The 23219-nt window shown below is 59.9% G+C and overlaps 2 protein-coding genes across 2 annotated transcripts; one reads left to right on the top strand and one right to left on the bottom strand.

Annotated features, from left to right (window-relative positions):
• Nucleotides 1-213: 213 nt before the first annotated feature.
• BESB_000290 (glutamate-tRNA ligase) lies at nt 214-7693 on the top strand (the record flags this gene model as incomplete). Its single annotated transcript, XM_029358784.1, has 14 exons — nt 214-426; nt 1078-1340; nt 1855-2066; nt 2607-2748; nt 3122-3276; nt 3629-3753; nt 4275-4517; nt 4780-4933; nt 5162-5317; nt 5667-5830; nt 6235-6405; nt 6562-6712; nt 7087-7166; nt 7604-7693. The coding sequence occupies 14 exons, from the start codon at nt 214-216 to the stop codon at nt 7691-7693; spliced, it is 2319 nt and encodes a 772-aa protein (XP_029221696.1).
• Nucleotides 7694-9532: 1839 nt separating this feature from the next.
• On the bottom strand, nt 9533-22122 carry BESB_000280 (uncharacterized protein; the record flags this gene model as incomplete). Its single annotated transcript, XM_029358783.1, has 13 exons — nt 9533-9646; nt 10207-10322; nt 11088-11177; nt 11547-11848; nt 12129-14060; nt 14580-15077; nt 15323-15408; nt 15897-16251; nt 16608-17014; nt 17739-17858; nt 18569-18698; nt 19254-19339; nt 19798-22122. The coding sequence occupies 13 exons, from the start codon at nt 22120-22122 to the stop codon at nt 9533-9535; spliced, it is 6561 nt and encodes a 2186-aa protein (XP_029221695.1).
• Nucleotides 22123-23219: the final 1097 nt, after the last annotated feature.

Below are 23219 nucleotides of genomic sequence, written 5' to 3'. Positions count from 1 at the left end.
CGGCTGCCCTCCACCCCCTCACAGGCAAACCGACCTCGGCGATTCAAGCGCCGAGTCAGTCTGGCGCGCCAGTTGCGTGTGTTTGCGTTTCGTCTCTTCTCGCGTGTTCGCCCTTTGGCGACTCTGCTGTCGGCTGGCCTTCGTCGTCTGCAGACTCGAAGCGCCGGCAGGTCTTTTCTTCTCGTGTGCGTTCACTGCTCACCCGCCGCCATCATGCTGCGCGTCCGCTACAACCCGCAGACGCCCCCCTTCGTCACTCTCTGCGTCTCGGCGCTGCTGGAGAGAGGCTTGGCTGCCTGCGTCCCCGACAACAAACTCCAGGGGCCTCTGGTCATCGTGAAGCGGGCGGACGGCGCCCGCGAGGAACAGTTCTCCGACGTCGCCGCGGCCAAAATCCTCTGCCGCCTCAGCTCCAAGACTCTCCTGGTAAGACGCCTCTCTCTCCTCTCTCTTCTCTTCTCCTTTTCTTTCTCTGCCTGCGTGCGGCTTCTTCAGCTGCGGTCGCTTCCTGCTGTCTCGGCTTCGCTCTCCTCTCGACACCTTCTTCCGTTGGCAGCCTAGCCGTCCCTCGGCTCCTGCGGCGCACCCGTTCCGCGTGGTCGCGTCTTCTTCTCAGCGCCCCCCCTCCTCTCTGTCTCCTCCCCTGCAGTCGCCTTCGCTGGCTCTGCGGCCTTCTCTCCTCTTTTCGCTTCTGCTTCGCTGTGTGCACCGGCCTGTCTTGGCGCCTGCACCTTGAGAGGAGAAGCATCGCGGCTTCAGCGGGAGTCGAGACATCGATGAGGTGAACCGGAGTCGAGCCTTTGGGTGCAGTGGCCTGACTGAGCTGCCAGTTCGGCTCTCTTTCGCTGCCAGTCTTTTGACGCATTTTTTCGGCGTCTCCTGGACACAGCTTCCTCTTCTGCTCTCTTCACTCGTTGCGTTGCGAACGTCGCTTCCCCCCAACATCCACCCCGCCCCCTCGGATGCGTCTCGGGTCTCCCGAAGCGCCCTTTTCCTTTTCGTGCGTAGCTCCCACTCGCTTGTTTCCGTCTCTATCGTCCGCGGTCACCGATGCGTCCGCCGTCTCTTTTTCTGCAGCTTTACCCCGCGGCGGGGTTTTCGCGTGTCTCGCTGGAGGAGGCCTCCGCGACTGCGAGCGTCGACGCGATGCTGTCACTTGCGGCGTCTCTCCAGGCTGCCTCTGCGCTCTCGCCTAAGCAGCTCGGCGGCCTCAGCGCCCACCTGCAGCTGCGCACATTCGTCGCTGGCTACCGCCTCTCTCTCGCAGACTTGGCGCTCTACTCGCAGCTCCGCAGGCTCGCAGACACTGAGGCCCAGGGCGGCGTCGCTCCCGCAGGATGGTCAGTGCGTTCTCTGCAACGCATATATATATATAACGTCTTTGTGAAGCGGGTGTATTTTGCATCCAGTTACATGTGTGTGTGTATGGGCGGGCACACTGGGCGCGGATGCAACCTTTTTACATTTATCTGCCAAGCGATTCGTCCGCGAGCTACAGAAGCGAACCCGCCTCCAGGGCGGGAAGCCAAGATCACCAAAGCGCACATATCTATAGTATATTTATGTGTATATGTGCGTGAATGTGCATAGATGTATGTATACATAGGTGCATATATGTGTTTGTATATATATACACATGTACATGCATATGTAAATGTGCATAGGTGCGTATGTGTAGAGTAAGTGGATGCTTATGCGCGTTTTCATCGCGTCTAACGACGGCATCTACAAATCGACACTCCGCACGGCTCCGTGGGCATTTCTACTTGGGGGAGCCGGGGTGCTTCGCAGGCGTGCCTTGCTTCCGCGACTTTGCGCATTTCGGTGCACACTCTGCGCTGCATGCTTTTTCAGGAAGGACAAGTTCGTTCACGTGTCGCGTTGGTATTCCTTCCTTCACGGTCAGCAGCCGATCGCGGGCGCCGTGGGCAGTGCGCTGCGAAAAGCCGGTTCAGGAGCCAACGCTCCGGAGGCGCGGAAAGCAGACAGCGAGAAGGGCAAGAAGGGCGCTGGCTCCGCTTCTGGCGACAAGAAAGAGGCCGCCTCCGCGCAGGCCTCTTACGAAGGTGCGACCCAGACACCGCTGTCTGTAAACGGCAGCCTCTTTGCAAGCTGCGTCAGTTCTGCGAACTCCCAAGAGACGCAGACTCAAGATGTCAGGCGGTACCCCCTCCCGCTGGCGAGATCCGTACAGAGATGCGCGTGCCTATCGGGGTTCGCCGCTGCATTTCGAAGACGCGACCGCCGGTCATATGCATGCAAGCGTGTTGCGGAGACGAGACATATACACACACAGCATATATTCATAGTGTTAAATCTGTATATATGTACGCCGCGCGGCTGACGGGCGCGGGGGCGGGCATGTAAGGTTCCTGACTCTATTGAGGGAGCACGCGGCGCCTGGGATCGCTTCCTAAGACTTGAAGCGCACTGTTTTAGTTGCGGAAGAACTTGTATTTGCGTAGGTGCGTGCGCCTGCTTCTCCGTGAGTACGGGTGTAGCTCTGGACTCTCCTCGCGAAGTCGAAAAAAGACGGGGTGTCGAGTTCCTCAGTTCTGCGAGAGCATACTAGTTTGACTTTCGCGAGGCGTGCCGACGTGTTTCAGGCAAACTCGAGGGCGCAGTCGAGGGTAAGGTGGTGACGCGCTTCCCGCCGGAGCCTTCCGGCTTCCTGCACATCGGGCACGCCAAGGCTGCGCTGCTGAACCACTACTTCGCCAGCAAATACAAGGGCAAAATGATCTTCAGGTGAGACGTGCAACGCCTTCAATTTTTTTCGGTTTTGTTATGAGCTCGCTGTGGCTGCGTGCAGATACACAAACATACCTGCCTATGTGTCTATTCATACTCATATACATATATATGCAGCCAATACGCAGACAAGGTCATCAGCTGCCCACTCATATATATGTTTATATATCCTCGGGAGCGAACGAGATACGCAGTCTGTGGAGAGGACGAAAAGTGCGGTTACGCGGCAGTGGCAGGTAGATGCATGCACCAGGTGAACGAGTGCCTGGAGTACTGCCATCAAGGTGCTTCACCGCCTGCATACTTACAATTATATATATGCATATATGAAATAAGTTTTTTTGGAAGCGCGATTTTCTTTTGTGCTTAGATTCGACGACACGAATCCGGCGAGAGAGAACCAGGAGTTCGAGTCGAGCATTGCTGAGGATCTGCGCATGCTGAACGTCGACTGGGCTGCGATTACGCACACTTCGGACTACTTTGAGCACTTGCAGAATCTCTGCGAACGCCTCATCAAGGAAGGTGCGTTCGAGTTGATTTATTCTGAACAGCTTGTCTCCGGTCTTTAAATGCTGGTTTTCCTGCGCGACTTCCTATTCGGTTGGGTGATGTCAAACGCTGTCGTTTCGGCGGATAGAGGCGTCGTCGGTTTCATCTGTCTCTCAATGTAGACGGACTTTCACAGCTTATTTCCAAGTAGAAATATGCTTCTCTCTCCGCCAGGCCACCCCAGCCTGCAACATATTCGTATATCTATTTCTTTTTTAAATGTCTAGATGTGTGTCTTTGACGGGCGAGTCTTCAGAAGCGCGTGTGGTGCCGGGATCGTGGTGCTTGAAGCATTCCGGAGCTCGCTTTCCTTTTTCTCTCTCAGGCAAGTTCTACGTCGACGACACGCCGACGGAGGTCATGCGCGAGCAGCGTGGCGAAGGCATCGAGTCCTGCCGAAGGAACGCTTCTGTCGAAGAGAGTCTGCAGCGGTGGAGCGAGATGTTGAAGGTGCGGCCGTTTCTCCTTGCTCGGTGTAGTTTCCCCGGTTGCACGCATCACCTATCTCTCTAGCCCTCTATCCAACTTATATAAATGTATAACTGCGTATCTATATTTGGCTGTTTGTCGTGCGTGCGTTCCTTCGCATTTCTCGTCATCCCGGCCTTTCTGATATCTTGCGCGTATCCTCGTTCTTCTGGTTTTCAAGGCGCATGCGGTTGCTGCGGCTCTCTTGCTGCTGCTTCGTAAGCCCCTGCGACCCTGGGTACCGAGCTGCCGGTGCATTCATCTCCACCTCCATCCTCTAACTGGCTGCATGTTCGTGCCTCTCTCTCTCTCTCTTCACACAGCGCTGCCGAAAGCGCACACTGCGACGTCAGCGCGTGAGAATCGATGCAGATCTCCGGTCGGCGGCGTCATCGGTTTCGCGTATGTGTGCGCCTCCTCGCCGTTCCTCTGTTCGGCCCTCGAAGCCGTCGAAGGCGCCTGCGGACGCTTTGTCTCTCTCGCTTTGTCTCGTCTGTTTTCAGGGGTCTGCAGCTGGACAGCAGTGCTGCGTGCGCGCCAAGATCGACATGCAGTCGAAGAATAAGTGCATGCGCGACCCCGTGATGTATCGCTGCGTGGCGGACGTCCGCCACCACCGCCACGGCGACCGCTTCAAGGCCTACCCGACTTACGACTTTGCCTGTCCCGTAGTGGACGCCGTGGAAGGCGTCTCTCACGCACTCCGCACCAATGAGTACGCGGACCGCATTCCTCAGTACCAGTGGGTAAGCGCGATATGCCCAGACATGCGTTTTCTCCTCGGCGCTCGCTGCACAGGCGCCGGCTTGTGGCGTGGTTCGTTCGCCGAGCCCCTCCGCGGAGGGAAGGCGTCTCCAGAGTCGCAGCGACTGCTCGCCAGAGGCTGCATCCGAGGCGGCGAGGTCTTCTGTTCTTGCGCGTCGTGCGCCCTCCGTTGGCTCCCCACGTGTGGCGTCCTCTCTCGTCACGGCGGTCGTCGTCGCGCGCGGCGCGTGCTGTGCTCTCCAGGTTCAACAGGCCGCCGGGCTCGCTCCAGTGCGCATCTACGAGTTCAGTCGGCTCTGCTTCGTGCGCACGCTGCTCTCCAAGCGCAAACTCAAGTACTTTGTTGACAACGGATTCGTCGAGGGCTGGGACGACCCGCGCATGCCGACTGTCAGAGGTGGGTGCACGGCTCACGGTCTAGGGTCTAGGGTCCAGCTCGCCGTCCTGATAGCCGTTTTCAAGCCCCTTGCTCTCACGAGCGCGGCACACGCTGCACGCGGAAACGCGCCTCTGGAGATCCGGTCAGCCGCAGAGGCGGAGGGGGGAGGGAGGGAGGGCGGAACGGGCGCAGCCAGAGGGGAAGCGTCATGCGGTGCGCGTGCTGCGTGTTCGCGTTTGCGTCCAGGCATTCGCCGGCGCGGGCTGCAGGTCGAGGCGCTGCTGGACTTCATTCTCGAGCAGGGCCCCAGCAAGGCGGGCAATCTGATGGAGTGGGATAAACTGTGGACGAAGAACAAGCAGCTGATCGACCCTGTTGTCCCGCGCTTCATGGCTGTCGGAAGTGAGTCTCTCTTGCGCGCGCGCTGTCGCCCTCGCGTGGCATTTTGCCGCCAGTGGACGCCCCGCCGGTCTCGGCGCGGCTGAGATCGAGTCTGCGGCGTTGAGCTTTCTCTTTTGGTTCCAGAGTTCGCCACACGTGTTCATCTTGCCCTTTCAGTCAGACTTCGGTGCTGTTCTGTCGAGAGGACTTTGGCGTCTCCACCCTCGCCCGCTCCGTGCCGCGTGCCGCTTCGCCTCTGCGTTGCTCTTCGTCGCCCGTGTGGGGGTCGAGTCGAGTGTCTCCGTGTCGCGCTCGCAGGAGGTTGGAGCGCATTTTTTGTCGATTTCTTTTTTTTGCTTTGTACCCGCAGAGGACGCCGTGCCGGTCTTCATCAAGGGTGCGCCGGAGGCCGCCGAGACGAAGAAGCGTCGCATGCATGCGAAGAACGAAACCTTGGGAGAGGGAGACCTCTGGCTGCTGAACAAGGTCTTCGTCGACCGCGACGACGCCGCCATGTGCGAGAATGGAGAAGAGGTAACGGCGCACACGAACCACGATACGCCTCTCGCACGCATAAGGCCCTCCACCCTCCGCCATCCTCCATACATTGCATGTATTTGAACATAGCTGCATATGTGTAGTGAAGGCGGTCGCCAGTGCACCTCTGTGTGTGGAGGCGAACAAACCGGGAGGCCACGCCTCAGTCGACAGAGAGCGAGCACTAGGGAAGGCGAGCGCACGTCTCTAAAGCGTGCGGCTGTGTGCGGGTATAATTGTCTGCTCCCTGTTTGCTGCAGAAGGTGCGACACTCGAAGTAGAGACTGACGCTGGGCGCAGCGGCAGTTTTTCAGTCAAAAGGCGCTCTTCTTTTCCGCGTGTAGGACACATGCAAGTTGCGGGTTGTCGCCGTGTCTCTGCAACTTTCGCTTTTTTCGCAGGTGACTCTGATGCACTGGGGAAACTGCGTCTTTGAGCAGATTGTGAAGAACGAGGCAGGCGAGGTCATCGAGATCCAAGCTACCCTCCACCTGGAGGGCGACTTCCGCAAGACGAAGAAGAAGCTCCACTGGCTCGCCAACCTCAACGGCCTCGCCTCCCCGCCCGCCAAGGTCAGACAAGCAATCGCGCGGAAGTAAACTGCGAAGCTTCCTGTAATTGTGTTTAAACTGCTCGTGTCGCTGCTGGCGCGCCTCTGCTTGGTGCACGACTCTGGTGCTGCCACTTGTTCAATGATTTAGAGTCCCCTTTTCGTCTTTTGTTTTCAGAGTGCAGAGCTGGTGCTGCGGGAGTACGATCACCTCATCACCGTAGACAAGTTGGACCAAGAAGAAGACAACTGGGAGAAGTTCATCAACCCCAAGACGCTTTTTGACACACCTGCGATCGGCGACCCGCTTCTCTGCCAGCTGAAAGAAGGTAAACCAATGCTGGTGCCGAAGCAGGAACATACGACCTCGACTTTGCGATTTTTCATACCCACGTCGAACTGCAGGTTCTGTCCCGCGTGGAAGCAGATGCTGCGAGGCTTCGATAGCGCAGCTACATGCCTATGCTTGTATTTCTTCCTCTCCGCTCTTTTTATCTCTGCCTCAATCTGAATCGCCGTCGTGCGTCGCCTGATAGAACTGCATACGCCCCTCCTTCACTCCGAAAAGACATATATATATTATTGCTTTCATTTTTCGCTTATCGTGTCGCTGTGCGCGATGCTGTCTACAGGTGCACGTACGAATGTGCACCTTCTATGCCTTGGAGATCGCTTGTGTCTGCGTCTCTTGTTTTTTTCGCAGGCGATCTGCTGCAGCTGGAGCGCCGCGGCTACTTCCGAGTGGACAAGGCCGGCGAGCAGCTCGTTCTAATCAAGATTCCGGTACGTCTCCTCCTCTGAAAACGGTAGAGTATTTTCTGCCATGATCAATTCGTTGTAGTGGCTCTTCGTGCACTCCGCGTTTCGCCTTACAATGGATAGATGTGGTGCATAGAAACAGCGTATACATGTATACATACATATATATACATAATCTTATGTCACTACGTGTGCGAGTGGACAGTCGCGTGCATGTGTGGATGAATAGAATGGAGGAGGCACGTCTGCGCGAGCCTGCGGGGGTCAGGTTTTTGGCCTCCGCATCCCTGCAGTCGAGGCAGACTCTGCGTTGGATAAGAACGCAAATCCAAGTGAAACCAGGACCTTACGGTTCTTAGAATACTGAAGATTCTCCGGTTGTGAGGTACAGACAACCGAGTTCTTTGTGGCTGCAGAACACGTAGCCGCGAGTGTTTAGTTTTTTCTCTCTTTTTTTTCAGGACGGTCGCTCGAAGGCCATGAGCGCGGTCTCTTCCAAGGTCGATGCCGCGAAACTCTCAGGCGCGAAAATCACCGGCAAGAAGAACTAATCGCGACGTAGAGAGAAGAAATCGGCGACTCAGAAAGGGGTGGCTTGCAACGAGAGAAAGAAGGAAAGCGCGAGTCGCCCTCGTTTCCTCGTCCTCCTCCGCCAAGCATCTCGCGAAGGCGTCTGGGAGAGACGGACGAAGAAGAGACAGCAGCAGAAAGCGGGCGTCAGCCAGGCAAGAGTCCCTTCGATGCCTGTCGGGTCGTGTCTGGTGTCTTCAATGTCTTATGGAAAATCAACAGAGCGAAAGCGACGAAAGGCCGCGACGCGCGTCGCGCATGTTGTGTGACGCCTTTCTGGCGCGTCGGCGTCGAGACGTCGCAGGTTTCATGTCACTGACTTAAATTGATCTTCGCTATTTGGCTGCGGCGCACTCGCACTCCGCAGCTTGCGCTGTGTAGAGCCTCTCTCAGCGGTCTTCCTCGGTCAAGAAGACGAAAGGGTTAAACGAGGGATGTTTCTCCGCGGCTTCCAGACAAACCGGGAGAGGCCAAGCATCCCACGCAGATACATGTTTCAAGCGTATACGTAGCGTAGCTCGCATATATATATATATATATATATATATATATATATATATATATATATGCGTCCGAAAGCGCGTAATCGGTTGCGCGGATGTCACGGAACAGGCATACTCGCTCTCTTGCTATACATATATACGAATGGCTTCAGGTGTGAGCTAAGCCAGATACATGCAGATGTCTGCAGATGTGGTACAGATGAATGGAGGCAGCCTGACAGATGGACGGGCAGGGAAGCCCCGACCTTCTCACGCGAATGAGGAGTAGCGGACGCAGACATATGCTCATATGTGTAGTATACATATATTATCTCCGGATGCAGTGCAGCTTGTTGACACTATTTGTTTTCATATTGTATTTGAGAAGACGTCTCTGCGTGGGTTACGTTTTTTGCTTCTCTTCGGTCCTCGTCGCGCCGGCCTCATGCGGGATTACCCTTTTTTTCGGAGTTCGTTCTCTTCGAGCGGTTCGCTTCGAGTGCCCGTCTACGTGTTTTGTGCGATTGCTTCTACCCCCTTTGTGTTTGTTTTCTCTTTCTGGCATGCGACGTGACGTTTTCTTCTGTCGTCTCGCGGGGAGGGTGTGCGCCGCAGGGGCGGAGGCAGGCACAAGCGGAGACGCGAGAGCTCAGCCCGCTCATCCGTCACTAGAAAAAAGAGATCAAAATTAACTGGCGTGATTCATTAGCTACACAGAAGAGAAAACTGCGCAGGTATGACGACGTGTAGCACGCTGTATACGTATCCCTGCGCAGCAGCATAGACGCCTTGATGGCTGACTACACAAGCATCTGAATCTCCTTGACAACCATGGCATACATTTTCAACCCCTGCGAAGAGACATATTTATACACATGTTTGCATGGATCCATGCCGCTTGAACATTCGTACGCATGTATTCATGCATGCATGGATGTGACTAGAAAATACACATGCACACTCGATGCAAGCGCATGTCGCGTGCATGCATTCACGGCTGTTCATAACTGTTGCTATCCAGGCGTCCCACACGAGCTCCTCGCATATCAGCGACTTGTAGCCTCTCCAGTGCGTGGAACAATGCGACCGCCTGTAACCTGCAGGTCGTCTGCGGCAAAATAGGACGGAAACGTTGAAGGCTCGAAGCGCGCACCTGCATGCGCCTTCTAGATGATTTCGGCGCAAACCTTTGTCCTGTATTCGACTCCATTCGCGTGGTGAGGCTCCGCCAACCTCTCGCGCTCTCGGTCGGAGACTCGACCCTCGATTCTGGGAGCCGGCTGTGCAGCGTGTGGATGAAAACAGAGGCGCAGAGGCAACGAGGACGCGAAGCGAAGACTAGGCAGACGCAACAGACGGAGAGGGCGGCAGCGAAAGGCAGTGCCGAACCGACGCCGCGAGAAGGCCACGCAGAGCCTGATGCATGCGGCTCGACAGCCGAACGCCGAAAGCCTGAAGCAAGAGAAAGCCACGCCGCAACAATCGAGAGCGCCTCAGCAACTGGATGCTCCGCCTACACACAGGCCTTCGCCTCTGTGTCCCGAGCCGCGTCACACCATGATGGCTGCCCAAAACGGCAGCAAAGTGACGCAAAACTCGCCGAAAACGGCTGCGCGCTCATCGCTGCCTAGCAAGGGTATATCCGCATCTCCATCGCATGTATGGACACGCAAACACGTGAGGCAACGTCCTCATGGACGCATAGTAATGCGCAGATAGTGTCTGGCGGCGCCACATGCGCGGAATCTCTATCTCGCGTCTGATGAAGGCCCACAAAGCCCAGTGGCTGTCGCAGTGAAGCTTTTCGAGCTAAACCGGTAGCGCAGCGGCCTCCTCAGGGATTCGGAAACGTCCCTGGACGAAGTTTCCAAAAAATGCACAACTCTGGGACTCGCCAGAGCTGCGAGCCGCTGGCGCGCGGGCGAGAGGAGCGGAGCGGGCGAGGGTGTGTGCGTCTCGAAACACGGAGAGTTTGCAACCTTTATTTTCGAGCGTATGCAGTGCGGACGCACCTGCGCCTGCTCGCAGAGTTCGAGAGCCTCCCGCGGAAGCCGATTCTCAATGCAGATGCTGAGCATCCACCCCAGAGTGAGTCTCGTGACTCGCAGGCCAGTAGATCCCCACGACCCTGAACGGAAACGAGTGGCATCGACGCGAAAAAGCAAACACAGCCACAAAGCCGCACAAAATCAGCAATAGGAAAGCGGCGAAGTGCAGGCTCGATGCAAGCGACTGATGCATGCGACGTATGCGCCGCCCGTGAAACCCACATGCCTGTGGGCGCTCTCAGAGCGTTCCGCGACGCCCTCAGAAAAAACGCAAAACGAAACACAAGTTGGAGTTGCTGTGAATCCAACGACGCCAAGCTAGGGACATGGACGCTGACACGAAAGAAGCGAGGGACGCGAAAAGAAGAGGACGACGGAAACGGCCGGGGCAAGCAGCAAGATGCGGAGGCAGACGAAGCAACAGACGAAGTGATGGCGCGACCAGCAAAACAAATAAAACGAAAGTGGTGCAGACCGCGTGACGCCCAACTATACACACACACGCCATGCATCTATAAATAGGTGTATGTACGCATATATGTATATATATATATATATAAATATTTGTATGCCTACGTATGTTTATGTGTATACAGATGTGCACATCGATACATATATAGATATAGATATATAGATATAGATATAGAGAGATATACATAGAGATATACATATAGATATAGATGTAGATAGGTCCATTCGCGTCGTCCTTGTCTGCCAGAGGATATGCGCGAGGGTCGGGGTGCATCTTCGTTACTCCTGAAAGACAAGGGGCGGGGTGGCGATGGCCTTGAGTCCATTTTCCTAGAAAAAGTTTCATCCCGTTGGTCGACGGCATTGTGACGTACCTCGGCCGAGCGCTGAGACCCCGGCGTTTGCCGCGCTCGCAGCCGCCTCCCGGAGTTCGTTCCAGAGCTCCCACACACGCTTGAGACGACCTGCCAGGGAGGCGAAAACAGAGACGAATCAAACGTGCCACGCATGTAACCAGACAGCGGATGGTAGAGATCGAATCCGCAGTTGCCTCTCTAGGAACATACCATTGGCCTTCCTGTGGTACGAAGGCCGCGACGGCTGGATGTGTCGGGTGTCTCATCGAGACGCGAGGAAACCTCAGGCCAAATGCGGCGTGAAGTGCCTCTGGAAACGCGCAGCAGGAGGGAGACTACGCGAGGGTTTGCGGCGCACCACGTGTAGGCAAACTACGAATAGATGCAGGCGCGAGTCTGAACAGGAACGCCCAACGCGCTGGACATTTCGGCGCGGCGTCTGTCGCGCGGCTGGCGCAGTGGAAGCTTCTCGCGCACCCGCTCGGTAGTTCGCCCGCATGATTTGGTAGAACGTGAACTCTGAGAGGCCGCCCGCGGACTCTCGCGGCGCCGGCGAAGAAGGCGGCTGCGAGGAAGGCGGCTGCGAGGAAGGCGGCTGCGAGGAAAGCGACGCCGGAAACCCCGTCGCTGAGGCGTCGCTCGAGAGGCGCTGCGCGGCGGCCTTCTGCTTCAGGGCCTCGAAGACGCGCTCCGCTGCGTCCACCTCGCCCGCCATCCCACACGCCTTGATGAGAATCGTGTAGGTCAGCAAGTCGGGGGGCACGCGACACCGCTGCATGCTGAAGACACAGACGCAGAGCGGACGCGTCGCGCCACCAGGGATCCGCCACGGCTCTCTGGAGACGCGCCGATGCATCGGGGAGACAGACAAAAAAAGAGCCAGTCCCCGCCGCAGGCGGGGAAGGCGACAAGCAAACCTCGCAGCCGCTACGCACTGCCGGTCGGCACGAGTTGAGGCCACTCGTGAGCGGCGCTCCAAACTAGCTCACAACACGCTGAGACTCATCACTCCGCGTGCGCGTTCGCAGAGAGGCAGCGAAACTCTGCGGTGCGCCTCACGCTGTGAAGACGGCGAGGGCGAGGCTCAGATGGCCTGCCTGAGCGCACGAGTTGAGCAGCGCGTTGAACGCGGCGATGTCAGGGACGAGAAACGCCGTTTCTCGTCCACTCTCTCCTGTCCCCTGACAGTTTGCGTCTTCTCTCGCAGTGCTATTTCTCCGTGACGGCGCGGCCTCTGCGGGTCGCAGACTCTCGCTCCCGCGTCCTTCTCCTTCGTGCCCATCCTCGGATGCAGCCTCACTTCCCGCTCCTTCGCCGCATTCTTCCCCATGCGTTTCACTGCGTTTCCGTCCTCGCCCTGCGGCTCCTTCTCCTCTCTCTTGCACACTCCGAGAGAGAGGGCGCGCGGCATCCACGATAGCGGTGCGCGTCGCAACGAGCGCCTTGAACAGCGCAAAGGCTTCCTGCAGCTTGGCGCGCCGCAGTGCCTCTTGCGGCGACACGACGATTACTCGCGCGCTTTGGCTGCGCTCCGAATCTCTTGCGGCTTTTTCTTTTCCTTCGCGCTCGCCTCGCGCTGCGCCGATTGCCTCCTCGCGCCTTCCGTGTTCGGTAGCGGCGTCTTCTCCCTGCGCCTTCTGCTCGCCCGCGCCGTCTTCTCCCTGCGCCTTCTGCTCGCCCGCGCCGTCTTCTCCCTGCGCCTTCTGCTCGCCCGCGCCGTCTTCTCCCTGCGCCTTCTGCTCGCCCGCGTCGTCTTCTCTCTGCGCCTTCTGCTCGCCCGCGTCGTCTCCGTCTTTGTTTCCACCGCTCTCTGCGGCAGATGCCTGCCGCGGAGAGGCTGGGGCGCGCGCGAGCAGAGCAGAGCCCGATTCTCCAAAAGGCGAGAGAGGAAACGGAGTCGCCTCGGCGCGCAGCGCGTCGTCGGCGGCTTTGAAAAGCGTCTCCAGCGCGTGCCGCTCGCCGCCCCGCTCCCGACGGGGGCCTCTCTGAGGAAAGACCTGCTCGCCGCGACGGCCTGCTCGTCGCAGGCCGTCGCCGCTCGATTCGCGGCTGTCGGCGTCGCTGTTCTCCGCTCCTTCGCCTCTCGGCACGACAGGCGCAAGCGAGAAGGAAGACAGGAGAGGCGGCGCAGGCAGGTCTGCGGGAATTCTCTGCTGGCAGGGGCGAGGCATCAGTCGCTCGGGGTTCGAGCGAGCCTCCCTCGCATGCGACCGCAAGGCCCTGCCGGCACGCAGCCCCGGCAGCGCTCCAGTTCCACTTTTGCGAAACGATTCTTCTGTGGAGTCAGCCTTCGCGCTCTCACGCTGCCGCGCATCGCCGTCCGTCGTCGCACCGTCCTCTCCGGCGCCATCGAAGAGTGCGCGCGTCGCGTCTTCCTCCGCGTCTCCGACGAGGCGACCCGCCCCGCGCGAGCTCCGCCTCCTTGCCTCGAGCCGCCTCGCGTCGAGCGGCCTCGCCTCCGCCTGCTGCAGCACTTCGCGCGGGCGCAACTCTCGGCGCTTCCTCGCAGCGGGCGCGACCGCCCCCGAGGCAGCCCCAGTGCAGATTTCGCAGAGCCTCAGGGCCTCGGCCGTCCGGGTGTTCGCCAGGCGCTCCACGGCGTCGAGGGCGCCTTGCAGACGCCGTGAGAGGACGCCGAAACCGGGCGAAGCAGGCGCCGACGGCGACAGCAATGGCGACGAGGCAGACGGAGAGGCAGACGACACCGAGGGCGCCGCGGCCGGCAGCCTTCGAGACGGAGGCGAAGCGCAAACGCGCAGAGGCGCGCTGGAGCGGAGCAGCGTGACGACGTACGAGATGCTCCGCGCACGCGCGGTCGCGGCCTCGACTGCAGCCGCCATCAAGGGACTGACGCCGAGCGACCCGCGAGAAGCCGCCGACGCCGAAAACAGCGAGGAGAGAGACGCCTCGGGAGACTCGCGCGGCTTCTCCAGAGCGGGAAGAAGCGGCGGCGTGCCATGCAGAAGCTTGAAAGAGAGGGAGCGAATGGCGCTGCAGCATTCGACAGAAACGACGGGAAAGGAAAACGTGAAACGGAAACGGAGAGCGACAGCGACACAAGCGAAGACGTACGCGGCAACCCGGGGGCACGGGGAGCGAAACTAGCGGATGCGAAGGCGACTGATGGAGACATTCGCCGCAGCCGCAGCGCAGCCCCATGGCTAAGTCTCGAGGCGCGAGATACTGGCTACCGCCGCCACACATAGATTCACGTTGGCAACTTTGTTCTTCCACGTGTCGTCTATCCACAAAGCAATCACCGGCACAGCACGCCAGGAGCTGACGTGACGGCAGATAACGGGAGAAAGGCTTGCGCGAGGCCGGTTCTGTTCGCTGAAGCCTGGGGCGGGGGGGACGGTTGGAGGGGGAAGGGGCAAGGCGCTTTTCTCTAGAGGCGTCTTCTAGATGAATGTGGCACTTGCGGCACGCGTCTGCAGCTAGACGTGAGCATCGGTTCCGCCGTCGAGTTCCTCTCGCTCATCAGCGGTTTGATCTTCACCGCAGGTTCACCTGAGTGTTTTGCTCGCTGCCGCGAGACTCGGTGCGGCTCCGCGTCGCCACGCAGCTTCGGCTTCAGTCCCTGTTTCCGCCTCTGTTGAATCAGTCGTGCGTGCCTGAAGCCGCGGTTCGTTCGAGTGCAGGCGGTCCACGAGCCAGGGAGGAGCTGAATCCTTCCGCTTACTTCCCTGCGCGTCCGCCGTGTGAGTGCTTCGTGAGTCTCCCTCCCTCTCTTCTTGCGCTGCGGCTCTTCCATCTTCGCTTCCAGTGCCTGTCGTCTCTTCTCCTCGCTGGCTCTCGCTCGCTCTCCTGCCTTGCGCGGCGGGTTCGTCTGGCTTCCCGCTCGCCTCCGCGCCGCCTCCACTCACGCTGCGTGCGTCGGCCGCCGGCGCAGAAAGCCGCGACGAAGGAGACGAAACAGATGGCGTGAAGGGCAGCGCCGCGAGCGACGGCAGGGACGCCGAGATGCGGCTGTAGAGCGTCTCGATCCGGCTGCACGCGAAGAGGAATCTGAAGCGAAACGGTGCGCAAAACAGGCAACACGCCACCAAGCATGAAGCAGAGAATGCTCTGTCTGCAGAAGCCGCCACCATTTGAGGGTTTTGCACATGAGCGACGAACGGCTTGGCGGCCGCTAAGAGCTCTGCTGGATGGAGGGCGCCTACCAACGTCCGTTGATGTGGTGACTGAGTATTCCCGACTTGAACTTGCAAGCACTGCGCGAGATTGCAGCAGGAAAGCTGAGTTCGTCTCACTTTTGAAGCAGGCGGCGGACGGCGGGCTCCACCGGGCAGTGCGAGGCGTGCCTCAGGAACGCGGAGACTGAGGCAGTGGACGAAGCCTGTGGAACGCGCAGCGCACAGAAAGTGGAAGCAGGAACGAAGTGATTCTCCTTCAATGCAAGCAGCCCGTTCGCGAGACGATACTCAGCGAGGAGGAGATGAAGCCGCAGATTGAGGGCGCGGAGATGTAACGAGAAATCCGAAAGCGCGACGCGGACAAGGAACTGAACAAAGGCTAGATGCCTGCCTCGCAGAGGGTGGAGAAGAGAAAACGCGAACGTGCCGGACGCCTCCGAGAGAAACCAAACTCAGCACACACAACGCCAGGTCTCCCGCGCATCAGGGCAGAGGCGGCGCGGAGGACAGACAGCCGAGAGACGCAACGAGAGAAAAACGGAAGCGCGAAAAAGAAGCAGGCAGGCTCGTTGGCAACGCAACTAGCGGCATCTGCGGCACGCGCGAGCGCATGCTGCGCATCCCGACTCGTCGCTGGCTCTCACTCGCCGCCTCGAGTCGACTCCTGTGCTCGACGCCGTGTTGCTGTTACCTGAAGCGGAAATCTCGCGGAGGTGTGGAGCAGCGGGGATTCGCTTCCGCCGCGTGGAGGTGTCTCTTCGCTCGCCGCGCTTCCGAGCGCCTTCTCAGAGGGCGCTGACGAGGGCGGAGCCGCACGAACAGCGGACGAGGGCGCGCCCGAGGCAAGGCCTATTGGACGGCCTTCGGCGAGGACGTCGTAGGTCTGCCGCCGCTTTTGAAGCACCGAAATCAGCGAAGTGAAGGTCAGCTGGTTGACGGCGAAACCAGCCTCTTTCATGAAGCGACAGACTGCCAGCGCGGCATCGAAGTGAACGACCGGCCGCGGGTGCCGAAGGAGCCCGTAGAGCAAGATGTTGCATGCCCGTCTGAAGACAGGAAACAGACACAAACGGGAACACCCGCGCTCTACCCGTGCCCTGGTACGCTTGTGTGTCGAGCCACGCGCTAGTCGCCCAAAGCCCTGAACCTAGACCGTCGCTTCGCCACGAACCTCTCTGCCTTCTCCAGAAGCGCGACGTGTCACATCTCTGGAGCAACACCTGCTCTCCACATCCATACGCTTTTGGTGAATGCTGTCCTGCAAGCCACAAAGTGTTTTCCAGCCGAAATTCACTGCGAAAGACTCCTCTGCCGTCACGTGCCGAAGTCGCGCGCTTCGTACAGACGCTCGCCGAGAGTCGCCTGCGCTCTCTCTCTTCTTTGACAAGAAGTCTCCCCTTACTCATTGGGAAACAGGCCGGACGCGGCCATCGCCTCCACAGCCTTCGGCAGCCAGGGCACAGCGCGGAACGCAGAAAGCTTCTCGTCTCCCTCTCGGTTCCCCGCGTCGCGTGTCTCTCCAGCCTCGTCGGGGAATCGACGCGAAAGCCCCGCGTCGCTCCCCACTTCCCTCGCGGATTCAGTCTCAGCCGCCGCCTCCACAACGCCCAGTGGGCGCGCCTCGGAGCGAGAGAGAGTCGCTTGCGCATACGGTGAAGAGCGAAGACGCGGCAAGGCGGCGCGTTTGGCCGCGGACGCGGATGTGCGAGAACGAGACGACTCATGGGGCGGATTGTCCCCCCCTCCTTCCCCAGCTGCCTGGCAGCAGGCGTCCAGCAGGGCAGCCCACGACGCGACGGTCGGCTTGACCTGCGCGAGAGCAACGAGACACGCGAGGCACTCGCCCTCAAACGACGCAGCTGCGGAGGGGGGCGCTGACGCGCGCCGGCCAAGCGAAGCGTAGGAGGGCATCGTTGTCGTCAGTTGAAAGATCCCATACCTCAAAAACCAGTTTTCAAGCGAAATGCAAGTCGTCAAGGCCCCTCGAGGATGTGAATCCGTTTCACGCCTGCTCAGGCGTAGGATTGCCATGCGTCAGAGACGGCGAAGCAGAACGGCAAGAGAGCGCACGGAAGCGAGCGAAGCGATTCGAGAGCCTCTCCGCGCCAAGCGTGTCAGGCGCGAACATATACCTACTGGCATACATGCCAACGTGATGACAGCCCCATGGAAATCTGCCGACATCTGAGCCAAGAGCGAGCACACGTCACCCCCGTTGCAGGCACGTTTAAGCGGCGCCGCCCGCCGATTGCCGCTGCTCCTGACGCGAGTCGACTACACAGCGAGCACACGCAGATACTTGAACGCGCTCCCAGCTGTCTAATCGTCGTGTGCATGGCGGCGAAAACCCATATATATTGCGATACAGATTCCCCAATAGATACAGACATACATATATATATATATATATATACGTAGCACGTCCGACTCCAGTGCAGTAACATGCAGCTGGACGGTGTGGGCGTCGTGCGCTGGGCGCCACCCAGGCGGGCGCCGCTCGGCGTTGGGGCTCTGACTGGGCGTGGGTGCGTACCTTTCCGTCCGCAGCCATCTTTTGGAACAGCCGCAGTGCGCTGCGGTGGAACCCCGATTTCGTGCAGAGGTGAATGAGCGTGGTGTGGACGAACTCGTTCGGCTCCACTTTCCACGCGCGCTGCAGGTAGGGGAGCAGACGCAGTGCGTTGGTTTCGAATCTCGCCGCTCTCGCATCCGCAGCGCGAGAATATCCGCGCGACCCGATTTCTACCTCGAGGCAGAAAAACCCCCAGAGGCGGCATCCGCGAACGGCCGTGAGGAGTTCTCGCGGCGCAAGCAAAGCAACCCAGAGGGGCGCGTGGCGGCACAGTGAACCGACGAAGAGGAGGCATGTCCCATGGAAAGCAGACAGGAAAACGGGTCGACCTGAAAAGGCACGGAAGAGATCGCGTCGCTCACGCAGCGTCCGGGAAACAAACATGCTTGGCTGCACACCTGCCTCCGAGAGGGTCGGTAGGCACGCAGCCTGGCGCCCGCCAGCGCAGGCGCGAAGGGCGAGACCGGCGCTGCGCGCGTCGTCGGCCGCCTCTCATCTACCTGCGTTCGCTCTCGATTGCCCGTAGTCCTGCAGGGCTGGCGTCGGCCCCGACTCGCTTCGAGGGCGTCTCATGTGTTCAGCAGCGCCGTCTTGCATCGCGTCTGGATTGACACCGCACGCCGCGCGAGACGGCCTCGGTGACAGCCACTGCTCCCCCGTCTCACTCGAACAAAGGTATAGTTGTCTCTGCCGAGCTCGTCCACCGCTCGTGCCTCGGTCTCCTCCGCCAGAGTCTGAGTCTCTGCGAAGAGCCGCTGCCGAGGGAGCCCCGCCAGCCGTGAAGGCCTCACCATGTCTGCGTAGACTTCCCTCGCGCCGGCGACATCTCCGTTCTGGGCGGCAGCGTGGAACCTAATCGAAAAGGTGCGCGTGTTGGGCTGCAGGCCGCGGGCGAGCAGAACGTCAAACAGACGCGACACGCTGAACAGAAGGCACAAATCTCACACCCGGGGGGACTGGAACAGGCAACGCATTCACTCGCACAAGCGCTCGCCATCTGCGATCTGCTCCACCGTGTTTTTTCGTCGCTCCACAGACTGGCTCGGGCACGCATAAAGGTGCGGCTCCCTCCCACGCCAGCCCGTCGAGAGGAGGCCTCAACGCGCGTCCTGCCAGCGGTGCGCGCCGGTGGTATTCGGGCGCGATGGAGCTTTGAATTTTCAGTCGCTCTTGCTGCACGCGCCCAATCACTTCGTGGCAGCCAGGCACACACATGGCGACCTCGGGAGCACAGCGCCGACCGGTCCGTCCCCTCTACTCACATACGCATCAGTATGTTCACGTAAGTACAGATATACATATACATACATATATATATATATATACGCGGGTCTGAGATCTGCCCCTCTCCCGCAGCGAATCTACGCTTCAACCACTCGCTCGGAGTCATCGATTTTGACTGTCTTCCGCAGCTCTCTCGGCAGGAGCACTCATGCCTATAGAGTAGTTTTCCTTCAGAGATGGCGACGCGCGTACCTCTGTACGTCGCCTTCCTTGGCGAAAGTGTCCATGACGGTGTGGAAGCTCTGTAGGTCTGGGCGCATGCCCAGTTCCTCCTCCATCTACGAAATCGGACGGCAGACGGCATTAACCGACGCGCATTTACACACGGATGGGAACTCAGCACACGAACAAGATCCCACTTTTGGGATGCAGGCAGCAGCACGTCCTCCTAAGTCCGTACGTGTCCACTGCATGCACTGTGTGCCCATTTACGCCCATGGAGAGAGGAGAACGGCAGGTGCCGAGATCGACACATCGGTTTGACAGAGTGAGGAAGCACCGTGGGCTCTGAAAAAGATATCACAAACACCCTGCAGTGGATGCGCAAAGCAAGCGATGGAGGGATTCGACAGCGCAGCTCCAGCCTCAAGGGCGGATTTCTACTAGAGAGATATTCAGGCACACTTGAACGCAGCACCCAAAAGGCCTAGAGATTTGGAAAACCAGCAAAAACCGCCAAGCACACAACCGGGGGGCAGGCGCGGAGGCTCGCACACAGGGCGAGCGATGCCCGTACCTCTCGAAGAATGTTGAGAGCTGCGCTGCTGGGGCCCTCGAAGAGAGTGCCTCTGCTGCGGCATTTCCCAAGGAGATTCATCAGGGCGTTGCAGACCGGGACGTCGAGCACCGTTTTGGGGTGACTCGTTTGTTCCGCCTGATCTCGCGGGACCTCGCGCCCCGGCGGCGCGGCGGCTCGCTGAGTTCCGGCCGCTGGCAGCGCCCGGTCTGCCTGCGCTGCGCTTCGCTCAAGCCCCTCGCCGCTTCCCGCAACAGAACATCCGCCTCCGCCTGGATCATCTCCGTCTCCTTCGCCCCTCCCGGAAGCGTCTCCTAGTCCGCCGCGCGTGGCCTCTGCGTCGCGCGCGCGTTCGCCGTGGCTCGCTGCGAAGGCGAGCAGCGCTGCATGCGCGCGTCGCGCATTTCTCCAGAGGGCCGCGGCGAGCGGCAGCAGCCACGGCCTGTCGCGGCACGCCCCGAGCTCCGCGGCGACGTGGCGGTTTTTGTTTTTCACGCACGTCTCGCACTCGCGAGCAAGCGCCGCGAGCAGCGCCGTCGTCACGCAGGCCGTCACAGGAAAGGCTGACGACGGAGAGAACTGCGGAAGCCGACCGAAGGCCGCAGGCGACGTGGCAGGGGCTCGAGGGGAAGCCGCCGCTGCTTCCGCCTCACTGCGCAGAGGTGCGGGAGTCCCCTCAGGTGCGGCGAGGTGTAACAATTTCTCCGCGTGAGGGTGAAAAGCGAGCCGAGGCGGCGACGCTGTGGTCGACTCCCCACCACGGCAAGCGGTCGCTGTCTGCTTTTCGTCCGGTGCGACGCCATGGCTTTCGTTCGAGGGCTCGTGATCTCCTCGGTTGCCTGGGGCGGGTGAGATATGGACGCCGCTGCTGGCGGCGCCTGAGTCACAGGGGCCGCTTACCCCTTCTTCGCACGCGGCGCTCGCGTCTTTTCCGCCGCCGGCTTTCTGTGCTGCCTCTTTAGGGTATGGACTTTCCCCATTACCCGGCTCGCTCGCTGTCTCTCGTTCACTTTCCACGACCCACTCGTCCTTCAGGTCACTTTCAGCACGTCCCACGCATCGGCTGACTCCGTGTTCCAGGGGCGATACGCCCATCTGCATGTCCTTCCAGCGCTGTCGCTTGCGCCACAGGGCATGAAGGCGCCGCTGCAAATGCCTGAGATCTGCGTACAGACGAAGCGCGACGAGAAGCGGAGGCGAGACGGGAATGGAGTCGCACGCGGCCTCCGCGAGAAGCACCTTGATGATTTCCTCTGCCTCCTCGTCTTCGTCTGCTCTCCCGGCGCCAGCTTGCCCTTCGCGTTGGCCGTGAAGATCGCCTTCTCGAGCTCCGGGCTCGAGGCTACACGCTCGCGAATTCAACTCCCTTTCATCTTCTTTCATGCACTTATCGAAACCTATTTCACTTTGGTCGCAGTCGCCTCCACGCGGATGCGAGTCAGGATGGGCTGCACTCGGCCGAGAGGCTGAAGCCTCGGTGGAAAGCGCGGAGAGAGCGCAGGAAGCCGCGCACGCCGACGGAGTATGCCACACCCGCGGAGGAGACGCGGGGGACGGAAACGTGCCAAGGAGGGTCGAGGCGAGGTCGGCAGCCGCGGGCGCCTCCGACCGTCGAAGGGGGGCGTTTGAGCTCCGCGCGGAAGTGAGGAGAACGAAGAGAACGTTCGTCAAACGCACAAACCGCCGCACGCGAGAGGAGAGATTCTCCGTTTCGCTGCAGAGCCTCGCTGTGCGGTGTCTGGCGGGCTCGGCGTCGCCTGGGCTGCTCGAGGGACGCGGTGGAGGCGAAGACGGAGAAAGTAGGTGTGCTACGTGCGCGTCTTCGTCGCTCAAGGAAGCGGACAGAGACTGGAAGGCGCGAGAGAAGTGGCGGAAGGCGCGAGCCCAGTCCGCGCGTCGAGCCGCCTCAACTGCGGCCTGCATGCTTCGCGTCTCCGCTTGCGACGGAGACGCAGAGGAGGCGGGACACAGCGAAGGCGTGGAGACCCCAGCCTTCGAAGGCGTGCACGACGGCGGGCTCCCTGACGAAGCGGAGCTCCGCGCCGCCAAAAAGGAGGGAGGTGAGGACGCGAGGGCAGCCAAGCGACGAGGCAACGAAGAGGAGGCAAAGGCGCCACGCGAACAGGGGAGAGACGCCGAGTGAAAAGACGCTCGACAAGCGGGAGACCGACAGACGCGTGGACTCGCGTGGGAAGACGAGCTCGCGAGGAGCTCTCGGGTTGGAGTGACAAAGGCTTCCGCTGAACGCGGCGTACAGCCAGTTTGCTGCCTTTGTTGAGGAGAACGGGATTGACATTGAACAAACCTGTCAGCGCACGCGGTCATATTCACTCTCCCAGGATCGCGAGAGAGTTCGACACTCCGCCAGAATATCGGGGTGACACACGACGACAGAAAGCGCACCGAGCCACGGCAGGCAACCGTAGAAGACGGTGACGATAACGATGCAAGCGGCGGCGAAACCAAACAGATTGGAATGCCACCCGAATGCGGTAATGAACACCAAGTCCGAGTCAATACAGTCCACTCCGGAGACCCCAACGACGAAGCCGAAGCGGAGAACAACGCCGAGGGAAAAAGCGAAGAAGAACAGGTGGTGGCGGGACAGCGAGTTCCGGCGGATGACCGGCGCGAGGATGCGGAAGCTCCGCGGCGAAAGAGAGAGATGCTCCTCCAACTCCTCCCCCCTATCGTCACAGGAGAGAGAGACGCTACGGGCGCCGCCTCACGAGGCACAGCCGGCTCGAGCGGCGAACCACGCAGTTGACAGCGTGCATCACCCGAGGCGAGGGACGCCGAGAGGAGCGGAAGCAAAGGCACACTGAAACAAGGTAAAGCCAAAATCGCGAGAAGCGAATACGCGAGTGCAACGAACCTGGGAAATCGTGCAGACCGGCGGCTGCTTGCCCTCGAGTCGAAACGTTCGGCGCACTGCGCGCCAGAAATGCCGCGGCACCCTTCTTGTTTGAAGCTGTCAGCTTCAGTTCTAGAACGCGGTTGCCTTTCGGGTTGTGTTGTCTTCTCTGCGAAGCCCTTCTGCCTCTCGATCGCTTTCGCTGCTGCCTCACCGCCTCCGGTCAGCTCTCGCCTGGTTTTCTCCGCCGGCAGTCGCGCGTCGCGCCGCCCTCTGCGCGCGTTGAGGAGAACGCATCCATCAATTTCCCTCACTCGGTGACTCTCTCCGCTTGAGGAAGTGCTTCGTACGCCAGGCGTCGTCTCGCGCGCGGCATCCTGGCTGGAGTGTCTCCTGGCCTCGTTGTGTTCGGCCCCAGCTGTTGTCTCCTCCTGCGCTGCCCTCTCCGATTTTTCCTCCTCTCCGCCGGTTGTCTCTTGGCTCTCTTTCTGCCTCGCTGCTTTCTGTCTCTTCTGTGGCACACTCCGGAGGTGCGCCTCGCGCATCAGCAGCTCTCCCATGGCGCCCC

The sequence above is a fragment of the Besnoitia besnoiti genome, chromosome I, assembly GCF_002563875.1.
Source record: "Besnoitia besnoiti strain Bb-Ger1 chromosome I, whole genome shotgun sequence".
Lineage (NCBI taxonomy): Eukaryota > Apicomplexa > Conoidasida > Eucoccidiorida > Sarcocystidae > Besnoitia > Besnoitia besnoiti.
Note: the sequence above shows the minus strand (reverse complement) of the source record. Positions and strands in the feature narration are given on the sequence as shown.